The sequence below is a fragment of the Talpa occidentalis genome, unplaced genomic scaffold (genome assembly GCF_014898055.3).
Source record: "Talpa occidentalis isolate TD23 unplaced genomic scaffold, MPIMG_talOcc4v2.1 talOcc4.9, whole genome shotgun sequence".
NCBI lineage: Eukaryota > Metazoa > Chordata > Mammalia > Eulipotyphla > Talpidae > Talpa > Talpa occidentalis.
The window spans coordinates 16,414,611-16,433,477 of record NW_023605305.1 but is presented as its reverse complement, the minus strand read 5'-3'; the positions used below and the strand labels follow the sequence as shown (position 1 = coordinate 16,433,477).

General features: G+C 43.2%; 1 protein-coding gene across 10 annotated transcripts in view; it reads right to left on the bottom strand.

The window, feature by feature from the left end:
• Positions 1 to 4,885: 4,885 nt before the first annotated feature.
• The window catches only part of PHACTR4 (phosphatase and actin regulator 4), a 75,473-nt gene continuing 61,491 nt past the window's right edge, over positions 4,886 to 18,867 (bottom strand). For all 10 annotated transcript variants that reach the window (XM_054691869.1, XM_037501441.2, XM_037501442.2 and 7 more), the window contains 7 exons: positions 17,869 to 18,053; positions 16,753 to 16,909; positions 12,490 to 12,545; positions 10,892 to 10,953; positions 9,159 to 9,296; positions 7,994 to 8,070; positions 4,886 to 7,342 (listed from right to left, as the gene is read on the bottom strand). In XM_054691869.1, the coding sequence (XP_054547844.1) occupies positions 7,327 to 7,342; positions 7,994 to 8,070; positions 9,159 to 9,296; positions 10,892 to 10,953; positions 12,490 to 12,545; positions 16,753 to 16,909; positions 17,869 to 18,053 (691 nt within the window). In that variant the 3' untranslated portion in view covers positions 4,886 to 7,326. The remainder of the gene's footprint in view (positions 7,343 to 7,993; positions 8,071 to 9,158; positions 9,297 to 10,891; positions 10,954 to 12,489; positions 12,546 to 16,752; positions 16,910 to 17,868; positions 18,054 to 18,867) is intronic.

The following is an 18,867-nucleotide window of genomic DNA, read 5'->3' as shown; positions in this document are numbered from 1 at the left end:
GGAATGTCTATTGCGCCTGCGCTGCCCCGTGCACGGAGGCATGCGCAGTAACGAAACCAGGAATTCGCTAAGGGTGCTGGGAAGCTACTATAGGTTAAGCCCCACCCCTACGTGGGCTCAGAGAAATCTCGCGACACTAGATCCTTCCCGCGAGACCTTGCAAAGGCAGTAAATGACAGAGGCTTTTTGAAGTGTGCGGTGTGACAGGCACCCGGCGCCTTGCACGTTTACTTTTCTTTGGTTCCTTCTCCCTGTGTGGGGGATATGCTGTTAAATAAACTCGCCATAAAAGAGCTTTGCAAAATAGAAAAAGACCTCTAATAGATTTTCTTTGCCTTTTTCACTGTGTTGACTGCACTGATGTTGTAAGATGAAATGATGGTGGCGCCTCCCTGGTGGTACAAGGGGTTAAGCACCGCACTATGAAGCAATCCACAGCCTCTGCAGCACGAGTTCGAGCCCTGGCCGGCCAGGGAGCTACCCACATGGCGCGGCAGACCTCTTCTGACTCGCTCGCTGCTCCTGTTCTGTTCCCCACTCTGTCCCTGGTGAATCCTCTCACCAACTCGCGTCTCTGGCCTGTACCCAGCTTTTGTATGCATAAATAAATCAATCTTTTTTTTTTTTTTTTTTTTTTTTTTGCGAGTCAGGGTCTCGCTATGTTGCCCAGGCTGGAGTGCAGTGGCTATTCACAGGCGCGATCCCACTACTGATCAGCACGGGAGTTTTGACCTGCTCCGTTTCCGACCTGGGCCGGTTCACCCCTCCTTAGGCAACCTGGTGGTCCCCCGCTCCCGGGAGGTCACCATATTGATGCCGAACTTAGTGCGGACACCCGATCGGCATAGCGCACTGCAGCCCAGAACTCCTGGACTCAAGCGATCCTCCTGCCTCTGCCTCCCGAGTAGCTGGGACTACAGGCGCGCGCCACCACGCCCGGCATAAATAAATCAATCTTTAGAGGAAAAAAAAAAGATGAAATGGTGGATAACGCTGCTTTAGAGTGATTCAAGGCCCTGTCTCCAGGCACTATTGGTGGTCATCGTATTCTTCATTGTCACATATTTAGTAAAAAAACAAAACAAACCAGTTGCCCCTAAAGGGCAACCGGCTATAGGGTTGGATTCCAACGAGGAATCTGAGTTGTAGATCAAGGTTTAGAAGTTGTTAGAATAAGTGGTGACTCAAGTTACCTTGGGAGAGCAGGGTGAGTGAGGAGGACATGAAAATCTACATTTTGATGGTCAGAGAAGTAGCCAGCAGAAACGGGAAAGCTTGGTCAGAGAAACAGCCCACCGTGTCTGAGCAGCCAAGGAAGTCTTGAGGACTAGAATTTGACCCAAAAGCATCAACAGCTGCGTAGTGGTCAAATATACTAAGAGCTGAAAACAGAATATAGATATGAGTCTGAGAAGTCATTGTTGACCTCAGGGAAAGCCATTTTAGTTTGGAATCAGTTCAGATTTTAATGAATTGAGTGAATATGAGTTTAGAAATGGAAATAGGAGTGCAAGTGCAGACCAAAGATCATAAACCAAACTTAAGGCATGTGTTGGGTTGATAGCTCCCTCACCTCTTCCTCTGTTTATCACTCACGTAGCTCAACTGCTTGTACTATACAGGAATTTAAGTTGTTAGAATAGATTGTGTAGTGTTGGAAAAGCAGGAGGTAAGGCAATTAATAGGTTGGAGAGAAAAATGGGGTCCAGAGGATTTCTTTTGGGGGTGGGGAATGAAATCAACATTAAGACAATGGGTAGTTGTAGGGTCAGGAATGGACACAGTGCAGGTTTTCTGATCCCATGCAGACCAGGTAAAGGAGGAGTCAGAGTCCTCAGTGGTTTTTTGCAGGTCTTTTATTTGGGTTCACCAGGCATATGGCTGGCAGGCCTGCCAGCCTCCCAGCCCCCAGAAAGTCTTTTTTTTTTTTTTTTTTAAAGAGGCAAGTATTTTATTCATTTATTTGTTTGTTTGTTTATACATGCACTGGGTACAGTCAGAAGCGCAGGAGGGTGAGAGAATTCACCAGAGCCAGGGGTGGGAGGGATGGGGGGTGGGGCAGAGCAGGCAGAAGGACCGAAGTACACTGCTGAGGGGAGCAGTGGCAGGAGAGGTCTGCGCACCATGCGGGACCCTCCTCCGGTGGCCGGGGATCAGCCGGGGATCGAACAGGCGCCGCAGAGGCTGCGGGCAGCTTCGCAACCCAGCGCTCAACCACTGCGCCACCAGGGAGGCCCCCCCAGAAAGTCTTTACTCTATCTGGGCTCTCTGGCGTTCGTTCTGCTGCTTCCCGGCTTCTCTTTCGGCTTCTGCTGCTGCTCCTGGCGTCCCCGTGACGCCGCCCTTAAAAACCCAGTCTCAGCCCAGGTGAATCACATCTACCTATGCCCACACCCTATACCAGGTGCCCGCCATCGGGCATGCATTCGGGACCTCAAGGATCCATCATCTACCCTGATGGCGGGAGGGCAGAAAGGCCTGACATTTTTCCTCACCCTACAGTAGTTTTTGTCTCTTTAGTACCAGATAGAAGGAAATTGAGGTTATTTATTCCTGTCAGGTAACCTTTTTGCTTTATGAAGGAGGTGAAATTCTTGGGGGAAGAAATTCATAATAGTCACACGAAAGACAGATGGAGCAGGTGGCCCAGATTACTGGTGGTTCCTGGTTTTCCCTTCATGCTTCCTAGAGCTGGAATTTAAACTGGTTTACACTGTTTGATTTCAGAACTTGGCTTTTGTTTGCTCATTCTCATCTTTTATGAGCATACTTCCTATCGCATCTCATCCCAGTCAATATCCACTGAACTTGGCCTTTCTGATAGTGGTTTTCCAAACCACTCACTCTCCAATTGCAGTCCTCCCTTTCCTGGGTATTTGAAATCTAAATCCTGAAGAACCATAAACCCATCCGCTGTTTCAGTAAACAGTGGGCAATGTGTACCTTCAAATACCCTTCTGCAGACAATGCTTAACCTTGAAAGTGTAGTGGTAATTTGAGGCCTAGTTGGAGAACTAGTAAAAGGAAATCCCGAGCAGGTGGAAGCCTATGACACTAGTGGTTCTGATTCAAGTTTTCTTTTTAATCTTTGGTAAAAGGTGATGCATTAATCAAGGTCAGTTTCTGAAGTGACAAGTAGAAAGTGAGTCACTGGTGAGGCTGCCACAATTAAAACCAGGTTGCTGGCTAGAGAACAGTACATGAGTAAGAACTGTCCTACAGTAACGTCAGCCTGAGGTCTAATTATATGAGGCTTACAGTAAATCCTTGTTCGGACAATTGATTAAGATTCAATTGCTTGTTCTCTCTCTCTTTTTAAAAGATTTATTTATTTATACCAGCACTGGGTACAGTCAGAAGCATGGGAGTGTGAGAGAATTCACCAAAGCCAGAGCGGGGAGCAGAACAGCCAGAAGGATTGAGGTACACTGCTGAGGGGAGCAGCGGGCACGGCAGGAGAGTTCTGTGTACCATGTGGGACTCTTGCCGGTGGCCAGGGATCAAACCAGCGCTGTAGAGGCTGAGGGCAGCTTCGCAGCCCAGCGCTCAACTGCTGCGCCACCAGGGAGGCCCTCTTTTTTTTTCTTTTTTCTTTTTTTTTTAAAGATTTATTCATTCATGCATACAAGACCCAGGGCACAGGCAAGATGTGTGGGAGGGTGAGAGGATCCACCAGAGACAGTGGGGAACAGAACAGGCAGAGTGACTGAAACACTGCTGAGGGGAGCAGAGGGTGAGACAGGAGGTCTGCTGTGCCATGTGGGTAGCTCCCTGGCAGACCAGGATCGAACCCATGCTATGGAGGCTGTGGAGAGCCTCACAGCGCTGCACTCAACTGCCTGTGCCACTATAAGGCCCCAATTGCTTTTTTTTTTTTTTTAAGATTTATTTATTTATGCATACAAGAGCTGGGGTACAGGCCAGAAGTGTGTGAGGTGAGAGGATTTACCAGAGACAGAGTGGGGAACAGAACAGTCAGATCGACCAAAGTACACTGCTGAGGGGAGCAGCAGGTGAGTCAGGAGAGGTCTGCTGTACCATGTGGGTTGCTCCCCGGCCGGCCAGGAATCGAACTCTTGTTTTGCTGTAGAGGCTGCGGACAGCTTCATAGGTTGTCTTAACCTTTGTGCCACCAGGGAGGCCCCAAATTGCTTGTTCTTAAACATACACAAAAGTGATTACATAATTTGCTTTGACCTTGGGGAAGCAACTTCACCTCTCAGATTCTTCATTGGTAAGTAAGTGTGTTTCTGTTTACCTTCCAGGCAACGGGTAGAATAAATAGGATAATAGGTCTAGTATGGTAGATGGACTATAACATGAGATTTGCAGTTGTTTTTCTCTCTGCAGTCCATTCTTTTCTTATACTTGGGCACAAATAGACACAAACTTGGGCCTCCCCGGTGGCGCAGCGGTTGAGCGCTGGGTTGCGAAGCTGCCCGCAGCCTCTGCAGTGCCGGTTCGATCCCCGGCTGCTTCCCGGCCACCAGAGGAGGGTCCCACATGGCGTGCAGACCTCTCCTGCCGCCCGCTGCTCCCCTCAGCAGTGTACTTCGGTCCTTCTGCCTGCTCTGCTCCCCACCCTCTCTCTGGTGAATTCTCTCACCCTCCCGCGCTTCTGACTGTACCCAGTGCTTGTATAAATAAATAAATAAATCTTAAAAAAAAAAATAGACACAAACTTGACTGACCTTCATTGCTGCCTATATTTAAGGTTCTTACTATTATTTCCCCTCCTCCCTAGATAAATATACTTGTTTATCTAGCAATATTCTAGTTATTATTTTTATGCGGATTGAAAATTTTTTGGAATCTGGTAAAACAAACACTTCACCCAGGATAGTTTTAATTCTAAAATACTTTAATAATTAATATTGATAGGAAGACTGATATACAATGCAATTATTTATTTTACAGGAAGATTCTGTACATCAGGGAAAAACATCTTGAAGTACAATACATCAGGGTTTTATTTCTTCTTTACATTATGATGGTGAATTGTTACGTACATGGAAAAGGAACACAAAATCCATTATATATATATATATATATATATGTTAAAAAAAAGACAAAATCCACCTGAAAAGACCTGACTCCCAAAGCATCTCATTTCAAAAGAATAGGAATGAGATGAAGGATGAACCAGATTCCTTGGTGGCACATAGAAAGCAGACAAGTAGCTCAGGAAATTAAATCCTGTTTCACTCTTGGCACATTAAGGGAAAAGACAGACAGTGGAAGAAAGGCCTGAAAATGTCATCTCAAGCTACAGAGGGTGCTTGTTTAAACCAAGCAGTCTCCAAACCAACAAGACTGGAAAGGTTAGAAGTTAGCAGTGAATGTGCGGCCACCTTACCTACAGACCTCTAATAACTTTTAGAATCACTTACTTTCCCCTCAGTTGCCCAAATGTTAAGGAGCTTCAAGGAGATGTGAACCCGGTATATCTCAAGAACCATAACGAATCAATGGTACTGAGAAATTTGAATACTCCCCGACTCCCCATACAGAGAGATGAAACTACTTTTTTTTTTTTTAAAAAAAAAAAAAAGATCCATTCATCCATGCATAAAAGAACTGGGGTATAGGCCAGAGGCATGGGGGGTAAGAGGATTCACCAGAGACAGAGTGGGGAACAGAATAAGAGGACTGACCGAAATACACTGCTGAGGGGAGCAGTGGGTGAGACAGAAGAGGTCTGCTGTGCCATATGGGTCACTTCCCTGGCTGGGGATGGGACCCGTGCTGCAGCGGCTGCAGACAGCTTCACAGTGCTGTGTCTTAACTCCTTGTGCTATCAGGGAGGCCCAAAAAGTTTTAAGGTCATTTTAGCTTTTTTGTTTTGACCTGATATTCTTGATTCTTCAGCAAATCTTACATGAACATGATAGGAAAAATTGAGAAATACCTACTGAACAATCACATATAGAACAGGGATTGCAGAAGCAGTTTATACTACAGCCACAATTTTCTGAACAATTAAAGAGAAAGCCATTCACCAGTTAAATAGAAACGTTCTTCTACTTAATGTGGATAGGAATTAAAAGAGTGAGGCTGTATGGTTTTTCAATAAAAATTCAAGGAAAGCAACTGTATCTCCCATTTTAGGAAATCACATTTATATTACAAATATAAAAGAGTCAGGATTGAGCCAAAGCCCCCAGGCACCAAGTACACCGGCTACTTGGAAGAGAAGGGGTGAGTGAGGTGGCAGCTGTCAGGGAGGGGCAGCAGGAGTTCAGACAAGAGCACAGCAGGAGAGAGCTAACAGCACTGAGAAGGGAGGTGCAGTGGGTCAGGAGCACACCCTTCTGTTTCTTCAAAAACCTTTTCCAATGTAGTGCTCCACGTTCCTAGGACCTTGCTGTGATTCTGTCTTGAAGTTTGGGGACTGGGAGGTGGAAGTGCTCAAACAGAGTTGCTATAACTTACAAAGAATATGTCTATTGGTCAGAATGATTTTAAGTATCATTGTACAAAAGAGAGACAACAGCCTATAATCTATGAATCAGTTTTTCCCCAAGTTGTTATTAATATAAAGGCATTTCTGGCTTTTCTTTTGTATAAAGAAAACATATTACTTTCTTATTTTACCAACTTAGAATCTGGATGTAGCTCAGACTGTTTAATAGAGAGGATTGCCATTGTTTCTTCAAGATCATTCTTCTTTGGGGGAAAAAAAATCAGTAAGACCTGTGCCACAGGTCACGGCAGATCCTGAGCTTCTCTCAGACTGGAATGCCCAAGGAGGGTTACTGCTGTGACAAGATGTACAGTGCAGTACTTTCAGCCAACAGGCCAACGTGGTGTGAAGGCAAAGGGCCTGATTCCTCTGCAGGCCCTTTGTCAGAAGGCCAGGGCATCCAGGTTTTCCCCATCACCATTGGATATGAGGGCAGCAATTCAGTGCCTATGTGGTGGGTCCCACAAGCAGGACAGGGCAGGTAAGGCTCATGGTGGAAGTGTGCCTGAGAGCAGGCAATCATCTTGTGGCGGGGATGTGGTGCAGCCAATCAAACTTGGAACCTGCAAGTGATACAGAAATATGGTGGCTGGTGAGGAAAGACCCCTCAAATACGCTGCAACGTGATAAGGTTCAAAAGCACTGACGAAGTGTGTTTGGTTTTGCCCAAGGCAGCACGTGAAAATTTGTTCCAGTGAAAAAAGATACATTCATAGAAGTGCTGTTCACTCCAGAACTCTATCCCAGAGAACTCAATCTGGCTGTGCTCAGAAGTACAGATATTCCATCATGACACTCTGGAGACTGGAGCAGCCAAAGCAGCGCAGTTTTGGGGGTTGTTGAGTTCCTTTCTGACTTCAGCCTCATGGACGATGGTAGCTGAAATAGACAATCAAAAATAGCCAAGTTACAAGATATTGTAGATTGTTTTGCTATTCTTAAAGTAATAGAAATGTCATGTACTAATAAAAAAAAAAAATTAGTGGCAATGGATACTCCTAACCTCCTTTCTTCTTGAAGTTCCCTTCTCTTGGCTTCTTTTTTTTTTTGTGTGTGTGTGACCCTCGCCAGCGGCCGGGGAACAAACCGGCGCCGCAGAGGCTGCGGGCAGCCTCGCAGCCCAGTGCTCAACCGCTGTGCCACCAGAGGCCCTCTTAGCTTCTTTAATACTATCTTTTCCCTAGTTTTCTTTCTTCCCCAATTGCTTTCCTCAACATGCCTTCCTGTTTCATTTTCCTCTGTCCACCCTTCAAATGCAAATCAATTTTCCCCTTAAGAAACACTACTTTTCTCCTGTCTCTTTAGACCCTGCTTTCTCCCTGGACTCCAGGCTGAAATCCAACTATTTTTCAGTCATCTCCACCTCAATGTGTCCTATGCTCGTCAACTCAACATAAATACTTTCAGTGTGTTTACTGTCTGCTTTCCTCTCAGAGTAAAAGCTACTGAGGGCAGGGACTTTATCCTGTTTGTTGCTGTATCCAAAGCACTTAACCCCCTATTATGGTGTCTGATTTTTTTTGGTCTTACCGTGTAAAATGCTTGCTCTCTTCATGAACCTCCATCTCTGAGCTTTTAAATTCATTTAATTCTTTTCTTATGGCAGCCTGCGGATTAGAAACAAAAGTGCTTCAGTCTACTACAGTATAGCAGTGTGATTTGCCATGTATTCTCTACAGTGCTTAACTCTGGGAGTGGATGCAATCTGTGCTGGGCACCGGAAGGGAAGAAGCCAGTCAACACACTGAGCCGAGCTCTGAGCTCAACGCAGAGCCCCTTCCCTGACATCAGTCACCTCATGGTAAAATTTCCAGTTAAATCAAAAACAGCTGAGGAGCTGAAGAGATGCACTGTAGCTTTTATAGTCAGATACGAGTAATTACTAAAATATACCAACCAAACTCTGCCCAACCAAACATAACCACTGTTAAGAATGTATTTTAGGACCTCCCTGATGGCACAAGGGGTTAAGATGCCACCTATGAAGCAGTTTGCAGCCTCTGCAGCATGAGTTCGATCGCCGGCTGGCCAGGGAGCAACCCACATGGCGTAGCAGACCTCTCCTGCCTCGCCTACTGCAGTGTACTTTGGTTGATCTGCCTGTTCTGTTTCCCACTCTGTCTCTGGTGAATCCTCTTACCCTCCTGTACCCCAGCTCTTGTATGCATAAATAAATCTTTAAAAAAAATTGTGTTTTATTTACTTGTGTGACGAGAAGCAGGGAATTTCCTTTTTTTTTTTGGCTTTGTGGTGGTGGAGTCATTTGTATATAGTTTTGGTTTTTATTTTACTTATTTTTTAAAAGATTTTTTATTTATACAAGCACTGGGATACAGGCCAGAGGCACAGGAGGGTGAGAGAATTCACCAGAGACGGAGCAGAACAGGCAGAAGGACCGAAATACACTGCTGAGGGGAGCAGCGGATGAGGCAGGAGAGGTCTGCCCCGCCATGTGGGGATCTCCCTGGCCAGCCGGGAATTGAACTGGCACTGCAGAGGCTGTGGACAGCTTCACAGTGCTGCGCCCAACCCGCTGCGCCACCAGGGAGCACCAGTTTTGGTTTTTAATCTTAGCATTTTGTGTCTTGATTGAAAATTAAATATATCCAAAGTAAAAAATTTATTTATGGTTTCTGCTTTTGGTGTCTTCTTAAAAATAGAGAAAGAGAGAGAGAATTGAGAAAGTGAGAGATACCTTGTCAGCAGGGGTCAGTTTGGTCCAGGGTTTGTCAGCTCGCCGATCATAATCTTGAGCATCTGTTACCTCCACATATTCATTAAACCTCAGAATCTTCCTAGCAAGTAGTTCAGCCACAGTCGGCCTTTGACTGAGCTGAAAGACAGGAGCCTCTCAGTTCACTCTTCCACAATTTAGGCATGAATCACATTCAAATTGCTTCTAGCTGTGCCTCAACCATTGCTGCCCATCACAGTCACCTGGGGGCCTTTCATACACTACTGATTGCTGGTTTCATCCCCCAGTTAAACTTCTCAAAGCTTAACTATGCATACAAGTCATCTGGGGATCTGGCTAAAATGTGGATTCTGATTAAACAGGTCGGGGGTGGGGCTGAAGCTCTTACAAACTCCCAAGTGATGCCAATGCTGCTGGCGAATGGGCCACATTTTGGGTAGTGAAAGGACTAGGGTTATAAATGCATATATAAAAATACATCAGAAAGTGAATGTATTTAATATGAAGGCAGTATCTATTAGTGGGTAATATTAAGGGGGAACTTTATTTGAACATTGTAGGGTAAGGTAAAAGTATCAGGCTTTTCTGCCCTCCCATCATTAGGATAGATGACGGAACCCTGTGGTCCCGAATGCATGCCTGATGGCGGGCACCTGGAGTAGGGTGTGGGCATATGTAGATGGGATTCACCTGGGCTAAGACTGGGCTTTTAAGGGCGGCGTCACCGGGACGCCAGTAGAAGCCGAGAGAACGCCAGAGAACGCTAGAGAGCTCAGAAAGAGTGAAGACATGCTGGGGGCTGGGAGGCCTCCCCACCCCCCAGCACCCCTGCCTGCTGTGTACCTGGTAAATTCCAATAAAAGCCTGCAAAACCCACTGAGGGTTTCAGGATTCCTCCTTTACCCGGTCTGCTGGATCAGAAAACCTGCACTGTGTCCATTTCTGCCCTTACAAACATGAATAATGTCCAGAACACCAGATTCTGTAGCAAATTATGATTTAAGGTGACACAATTGGTAACCTGCTCAATCTGAGGGTAATCAAATCCAGCCATGACCTCTAGATACCCTCACTCTATCAAGGATACTTCCTTTGCTCCTGGGGAAGGAGAGAAGTAGAAGATATCAGGAAGAAAATGTCTATATCCTTTGCTCTGGGAATACTTGTAAATCTTAAGAAATATCTAGAGAACTCAGGCTAAATTAGCATTTACGTGGGGTAATTATTATTATGGTGGGAAGGAAAGGGAAAAGGGATGAATACAAAGTTTAACTGTTAACACAGGTTTGGTACAGAAGATTCTATGCTGACTGACCCTGTCACCCAGAAGCCTCGTTACTCGTTCATACTTTTCAAGTATTTCTTAGGGTCCATTCAATTCACTCACTGATTAGAAAACAACCTGTCTGCACCACAAAATTGAATGCTACATCCTCTTCCTGTTACCATCCTTATTTTTTAACAGGTTTTATTACGTACATCAAAATCCCAAGTCTACCAAAGAAAAGGTCAAAATCTATCCGGTTGAATATTTATTGAGCACCTACTTGTGCCAGGTTTTTAAAATAGTAAATATGAAAAAGAAACCAACACCCTTGTTATGCTGTACTATTTTCCATAAGGTACTATATTTTCATAGCAATCAAAGGCAACTCAAATTCATTTTTTTCCAATCAAAATAGGTCAAACACAAGACACACAGTCAGTCTGAAACCAAACACTGGGCAGCGTACCTTTCTAGTGAGCCGGCGTTTAATCTCTCGTTTTTCTGCCTGACGATCAGCTTCGTTTTTAGCTATAGTTGACAAAAACAAGAATGTTACTTCAAAACAGCAATTTACATATCCAACTTTTCATAAAGTACAACACCTCTACTTTTTTAGAGGCTCTAAGCGAGGATAAAATACAGACTTGGGGCCTGTATCAGGTGATGGCTCATCAAGACAATTTTCTTGTCAACTGGCGAAATCAAATACTTAAGAGCAAGGATCAGCAAGTCATGGTACTAAATCTAGTCAGCCACTTGTATTTTTACTGCACATGAGCTATGAGTGTTCTTTACATTTTTAAATGTAAATGTTATTTACATTTTAAATTCAAAAACCATTATGAATGGTTTCATAAGTTTTCTCTAAGAATAACCTAGCAGGATCCTTGCTCTAGAGTAACCACTAAGAATAGAGAATGGAGAGCACACTAAACTTTTGTGTGATACTCTATGGAGGCTCCCACAGTAAAATTCACTAAGAGACTGTCAAAGTTTATATAATGATCCCTTAGTATCCACAAGGGATTGGTCCCAACTGCACCTCATACAAAATTCAAGAATGCTCAAGTTCCCTATATAAAATGGTACATTTGCATATGATCCACATATATCCTCTTGTATAACTTTAAATAATCTCTGGATTAATTATGCTATCTATACAGTATAAATGTTACATAAATAGTTGTTATACTACGTTTTTTAGGGAATGACATAAAAAAAATATGTACATGTTCAGTACAGATGCAACTACTGTGGGTCTACCTATATAAGTACTTGTCTTTGATCTGTGTTGGTTGAACTGGTGAATGCAAAACTTGTGGGGGGCTTTCTCTACTCCAAATGGTAATGAAGGAATAGGGGAGGACTGTTCAAACTTAGCATGTTCACAAGTAACCCAATAAAGCCTAATCTGCTTCAATGTGGAGGTTTTAAGGCCAAATTTCACCCTATAATCTAGCAAAGTAAATCAAATCTGTACTAGATTAGAATGTGATTTCGGGAAGTTAGTTACAAAAACAGAGAGCAAATTAAACACAGGGTCTTATTTTGTGATTGTACTGAGATGAAAGTTTTAAGAGATCAAACAGGCAGGAAGACACTGCACCGGGACTTGCATTTGTTCCACCAGGAACAGGAAGGTCCTCTCCAAATACAGGCACCATCTTATTTCCCTGAAGACAGAGAAAAGTTGGGCAGCAACTTTTATAGCACTGTCAAATCTCCCCAAATGCCCAAGGTGGCCTCAAGATACTATGAGAACCTTAAAACACAAATTTCTGGAGTATCCCAGCACACTAAATAATACCATAGGGACAGTTTGAACACGAAGCTGGAGGAACACTGTTCCCTCTGGGGTAGAAATATGCAAATTGTTTCCTCACTAGAACACCCTTTCCTCAACCCCTGTAGAAAATGCATCTCTTCTCTGTTGTGTACATTAAAGCCAAAAATACATAAAGAAAATCTGTACAACTTTATCAGTGGCTATGAGCATTCACATTTTTGGTGACTTCTGCAAGTTTGCTTTAAAAAAAGCAAACTTTTTGCCATAGAGGGACTTACGTTGCAGTATGTTTCTTTGTTCTAGTTCCTCTGGGGTTGGTCTTTGACTTAGTCGTCTAGAAAGGAAATAAACAAGGTATTGCTTACATTAAACCTCCAATTCTAAACTGTTTATGAAGATTTTTTTGGACTATATGTTAATCCCCACACTAGCAAGAAATCAATAAATTTTCAAGCTATTTTGATATCTCATTATTTTATCTGATTGTTTATGAAACAATTTTCAGGTTTTAAGCATTAATACAGCTATTACAGCATAAGAAGGAATTGTACAAGCAAGTAGGAGGCCAGTATTCTAGTTCTAGCTCTGAAGCCAATAAGCGCTATTACCACAAACAGAGAATGTACTCATCTTTAAAGTGAAGATCTGAACTGAACCGGTAGCTCCCAAACAAATTTGCTCCTTCAGCAAATCTGATAAAAACAGATCCTTAAGGCATATTAACAGAAATTCTGATTTAGGAAACCAAGATGAGGACTGAGATTTTACATATACATGTTTTTTTCCATTTTCTAAAGTTTCATTTTGTGATGCTTCCCATGTGACTCTAGTGTCCCTCTTTAGTTTATAAATTGATAGTTTAGGAACCATGGGAATTTAAAGTCTCTTTTTAGAGTGATGTTCTGTAACTGTGATTTTTTTTAAAGATTTATTTATTTATACAAGAACCGGGGTACAGTCAGAGGTGCGGGAGGGTGAGAGAACTCGCCAGAGACAGAGTGGGGAGCAGGACAGGCAGACAGACTGAAGACACTGCTGAGGGGAGCAGCGGGCGTGACAGGAGAGGTCTGCCGCACCATGTGGGATTCTCACTGGCCGGCCAGGAGCGAACCCACTCTGCAGAGGCTGCGGACAGCTTCATAGCGCAGCGCTCAATCTGCTGCGCCACCGGGGAGGCCCTGTAACTGTGATCTTAATTTCAGTCCTCTCTGAAATATCTGATGAAGCTTCTCGTTTCATCAACAGTTCTGATGTCACTAACCAATGACAACTTGCCACTTCTGAAATCAGCAAGTTACTCGTTTCGTATTTTTAATTTATACTTCTTAGATAGTATCTGAACTGTATAGCTAGTATCTTAACAAATCCATCACACTTGTATTTGTTTCCTAGGGCTGCTGTAACAAATTACCACAAACTGGGTGGCTTGAAATAACAGAAATTTATTCTCTCACTGTTCTAGAGATCACGAGTCCAAAATCAAGGTAATGGCAAGGTTGGTTCCTTCTAGAGGGCCTGAGGGAGAATCTGTTCCAGGCCACTGTCCTAGCTTCAAGTGGTTGTGAAGCAATCATTGGTGTTTCTTTGGCTTTTAGCTGCATTACTCCACTCTCTACCTCCACAGACACATAGCATTCTCTCTGTCAGTGTTTCGTATCTGTGTCCAATTTTCCATCATTTTATAAGAACACCTGTCATTGTATCAGAGTCTAGCCTAATCCAGTAGGATTTTATCTTAACTTGATTTTATCTTCATACACTCTCCTTCAAAATAGGGTCAGATTTCATAGATACCAGAGGTTAGAATTTTTTTTTTTAAGATTTATTTTCACTTATTTATGCATCCAAGAACTGGGGACTAAGCCAGAGGTGCGGGGGGTGAGAGGATTTATCAGAGACAGAGTGGGGAACAGGTGGATCTACTGAAATACACAACTGAGGGGAGCAGCAGGAGAGACAGCAGAGTCTGCTGTGCCATGTGGGTCAGTTCCCTGACTGGGGATAGAACTTGTGCTGCAGTGGCTGCCGATGGCTTCATAGTGCTGAGACTTAACCACCTGTGCCCCCAGGGAGGCCATAAATAAAATAAATCTTAAAAAAAAAAATTTAATACTGAGACTTCTGATCTATGAATATGGTATTTTTCTGTTTAGTTAATGTCTTTCTTTTCTTTTTCTTTTTTTAAAAAGATTTATTTATTTATGCATACAGGAACTGGGGTATAGGCCAGAGGTGTGGGGGGTGAGAGGACTCACCAGAGATAGAGTGGGGAACAGAACAGGCAGACTGACTGAAACACACTGCTGAGGGGAGCAGCAGGGGAGAGAGAAGAGGTCTGCTGCGCCATGTGGGTAGCTCCCTGACCAGGGATCGAACTTGTGCTGCAGTGGCTGCGGACAGCCCCACAGGTTGCATCCCAACCCCCTGCACCACCAAGGAGGCCCTGTCTTTATTTTCTTAAGCAGTTATTTTATAGTTTTTAGTGTACAGGCCTTACACAGTATTTTGTCAGATTTATCCATGTATATTTAAAGATTTATATTGCTACTGTAATTTTTTTTTAAATTTTTTAATAATTTTTCTTGATGTTTCTTTCTTTCTTTAAAGATTTGTTTTTATTTATTTATACAAGCACTGGGTACCATCAAGAAGCACGGGAGGGTGAGAGAATTCCCCAGAGCCAGAGCGGGGAGCAGTGCAGGCAGAAGGGCTGAAACACACTGCTGAGGGGAGCAGCGGGCAGCAGGAAAGGTCTGCGTGCCGTGTGGGACCCTCCTCCGGTGGCCGGGGAGCAGCCGGGGATCGAACTGGTGCTGCAGAGGCTGCGGGCAGCTTCGCAACCCAGTGCTAAACCGCTTTGCCACCGGGGAGGCCCTGCTACTGTAAATTGTTATTGAAAATTAGTCTCGGGCCTCCCCTGGTGGCACAGTGGTTGAGCACTGGGCTGCAAAGCTGCCCGCAGCCTCTGCAGCGCTGGTTCAATTCCTGGCCCCTGGAGAGGGTCCCACATGGCGCGACAGACCTCTCCTGCCACACCCGCTGCTCCCTTCAGCAGTGTATTTTGTCAGTCTGCCTGTTCTGTTCCCCACTCTGGCTCTGGTGAATTCTCTCACCCTCCTATGCTTCTGACTGTACCCAGTGCTTGTATAAATAAAGAAATCTTAAAAAAAAAAAGAGAGAGAAATGCTTTAGAAAAAAAAGAAAAGAAAAAAAAAAGAACAAAGAAAAAAAATTAGTCTCTTATATTTTTAGATTTCAATTTCAGATTGTTCACTGCTTATGTCCAATGAGCTTGTCAAAGAATACTATGACATATGAAACACTCAAAAGGTAAATAACTAGTTCTGCCACAAAAGAAAAAAGAATCTTTTCCAAGGTTCCTATTCTGAACTAATTCCTAATCCTGATGGTCTAATCATGTTGCTGAGAGATGCCCACAGTTGTGCACTAAAGCTGCCATCCTGACCAACAGGAAAGCCAGATGTGTGAGTAGGGGAAAATACGTCTTTTTTTTTTTTTTAAGATTTATTTATTTATACAATCACTGGGTACAGTCAGAAGCGCGGGAGGGTGAGAGAATTCACCAGAGCCAGAGCAGGGAGCAGAGCAGGCAGAAGGACCGAAGTACACTGCTGAGGGGAGCAGCGGGCGGCAGGAGAGGTCTGCGCGCCATTTGGGACCCTCCTCCGGTGGCCGGGGAGCAGCCGGGGATCGAACCGGCGCTGCAGAGGCCGCGGGCAGCTTCGCAACCCAGCGCTCAACCGCTGCGCCACCAGGGAGGCCCGGAAAATACGTCTTAATTAATGGACACTCTCAGTTATTAAGAGAAACATCTGAGTTGGGCATACACTTGTCTACATCCCTGGACTTCAGGAGTATTACCTGTCTGTAGGAAGCTGGCCTGAATTTAGTTTCTCTATGGTTGGACTCCAGCTGACTTGACTAACACTGAAAAGTAGTGGTTACATGGGACAGGTGAAAAAGATATAATGAAAAATAGGGGTGAGATGTTTAACTGGGTTGGCACCTCATCGTTGAGGGGTCTTGCTCCTGGGAACCACCTAACTTTTCTAGAAACTTAAAAAAATTCCTGTCTACTTAATGGTTTATAGATGTGAAATATACCTATATCCTAGTTTAAAGGTATGAAAGCAATCTAGTTCTTTAATATAAAAATTTCTTAGTGAATACCCACTTGTGTATTATCCTATGCACTTAAAAAAATTTTAATGTTTTTAGTGGAGTTAAATCTAGGTGGTTTGTTGCCTTTTCCCTTTAATCCTGGGCATTTTGTTTCTCTTTCTGAGAATATAAATTGAAAAAACAGAAAGCCAATAATCATTTAAAGTATACCCATAAATGTAGTTTTAAACATGTTCACAACGTATTTTTGCTGCCTTCTAGGTATTTATTTTGGAACATTTAAAAAATAAAAGTTACGCTATCCCTTAAAAAAAGAGAGAATGTTCCACGATGCAGTAGGTCTCCTATCCATACTGGCATAATCAAATCCAATCAATAGATTCTAAGCAAAATCCTACCTGATCAGTGTGTTCCCAATCTGGTGCCGTATTTCATTCCACTCTTCTTTGCTTTTTCGTGGCCAAGAATTCATGTCCGGCTCTGGTTCACTGGGTGGTCTGTGGTTCAACTTCATTGCAAGTGTATCCTTCCTCTTGACTTTGTTGGCAAGAGCACCTTTGCAGCAAGAAAAGGAAAAAACGTAGAGGCTTAAGGCTTGAAGTCAAAGGCTCAACCTCAACTGGAGCGAGACAAGAATCTGAACAAATAAGTCCCAGCTTCCTACTTTGCTTCCAATGACCCACCTAACACAGAGGTGGAGGTAAAGCTGAAGACTTCTGAAATCTTTTTAGCCAGATGGGCTCAGATGGCTGAAAGATATTTCTCCCTTCTATCAGTCCTCTACATTTTCCTCCTTAGTAAGAATAGACAGAGGGTGGGAAAAAGGCATTCACACCAACACACTTCCCAAGATACTCATTATTTTATATACAAGAACATGTTTCTATTCCTTATTAGTCCGGAGGACATTATCATTTTTATCTTTTCAACAGCTCAAATACCAACTTTCTTCTACTCTTGTCTTTTTTAATATCAAGATAAATAATATTTTAGCCAAGAATAAACTCAATCGACAGGGTCCCTTTTCACTGGTTTGTTAGAACAGTAAGAAGAGCAGGGACAAGAGTTCTTCACAGTGGCTCCCACCATCAGTTTGTTAGATAGAAGACTTGATGGGGAGATGGTTCCTTTATCCATTCATACTTGCTAAGACCAGCAAGTAGCTTTATTTATTTATTTTTAAAGATTAATTTTATTTATTTATGCATACAAGAGCTGGGGTGTAGGCCGGAGGTGCAGGGGGTGGGAGGGTGAGAGGATTCACCAGAGACAGAGTAGGGAACAGAAAAGACAGACTAATTGAAATACACTGCTGAGGGGAGCAGTGGGCGAGACAGGAGAGGTCTGCAGTGCCATGTGGGTAGCTCCCTAGCCGAGGATCGAACTCACACTGCAGTAGCTGCTGATAGCTTCATAGTGCTGAGACTTAACCCCTTGCACCTGTAGGGAGGCCCCCGGAAAGTAGCTTTATCTGCAAAAGATTTTTCTCTTTTGTCTTTCACTCCCTTTCTTACTATTATGGCTATCATCTTCCTCCTCTTCATCTCGGTATTGAATCGGACCTTCTGAATCAGAATCACTCTCCTTCTCCCCCTCTTCTTCCTGTAGACACCGTGGTAGTTTAGGAACAGCTGAGGTAGATGTCACAACTTCATCGAATGCAAATATCTGAGTTTGCTCCTCTTCTTCATCGTCTGGACTAACAAATTAAAATAACTTTATTTCCCTTTCAGAAACATAAAGGATAACTGACTTGCAAAGTAAAATACTGAATAACTATAGAAAACTATATGAAAAAAATTGATAATTCCTTCCCTCAACTTTAAACAATCTTGCTAAGAAATTTATTAGTACCTATTAATCTAAATGGCACCGTGTTCAAATCCCAGCTCTACTTTTATTCACAAGCTTGTAGTAGTGTCACTTAACTTTTGTGTAAATGGGAATGATACCTACCCTGCAGGCTTGTTGTAAGAATGAAACAGACAAGTTCTAGAAAGCACTAGTATCTGACACTTAGGTCCTTGACGATCTACATGTGAAATGCAAGTTTGCTTTAGTTTAGTTAAATGAGAGGACCACACAGCATCTAACTTTGTACCTGGATCACTGAAGATACACAATACAAATATTTAATCCAGTTCCCTTTGGTTTATCAATGGAGTAGTTAAAAAATGATAATCTAATCTAAGGGAGCAGAGAGAAGTAAAAAAAACTAAGTTCCCCCACCCATCTCCATTCTGGAGGCATAGTACTATGACTTAGTCTACTTCAAACTCCGAAACTGTCTCTCTAGCTTATAAAATAAATAATATCAGCAAGTACAAAGATTGAGGCAAAACAAGTAACAATTAGGATGATGATATAACAGTTCTATGATAATACATTCAGTTGGAAAGACAAACCTTCAACTTGCCAAAAAGCGTTAATGTTCTGTCCCAATTTGTCTGAATTTTAAAAAGTCAAAAAAAGGTATACATAGAAAGACTGCTGTGAATTTTTAGGGACAGATG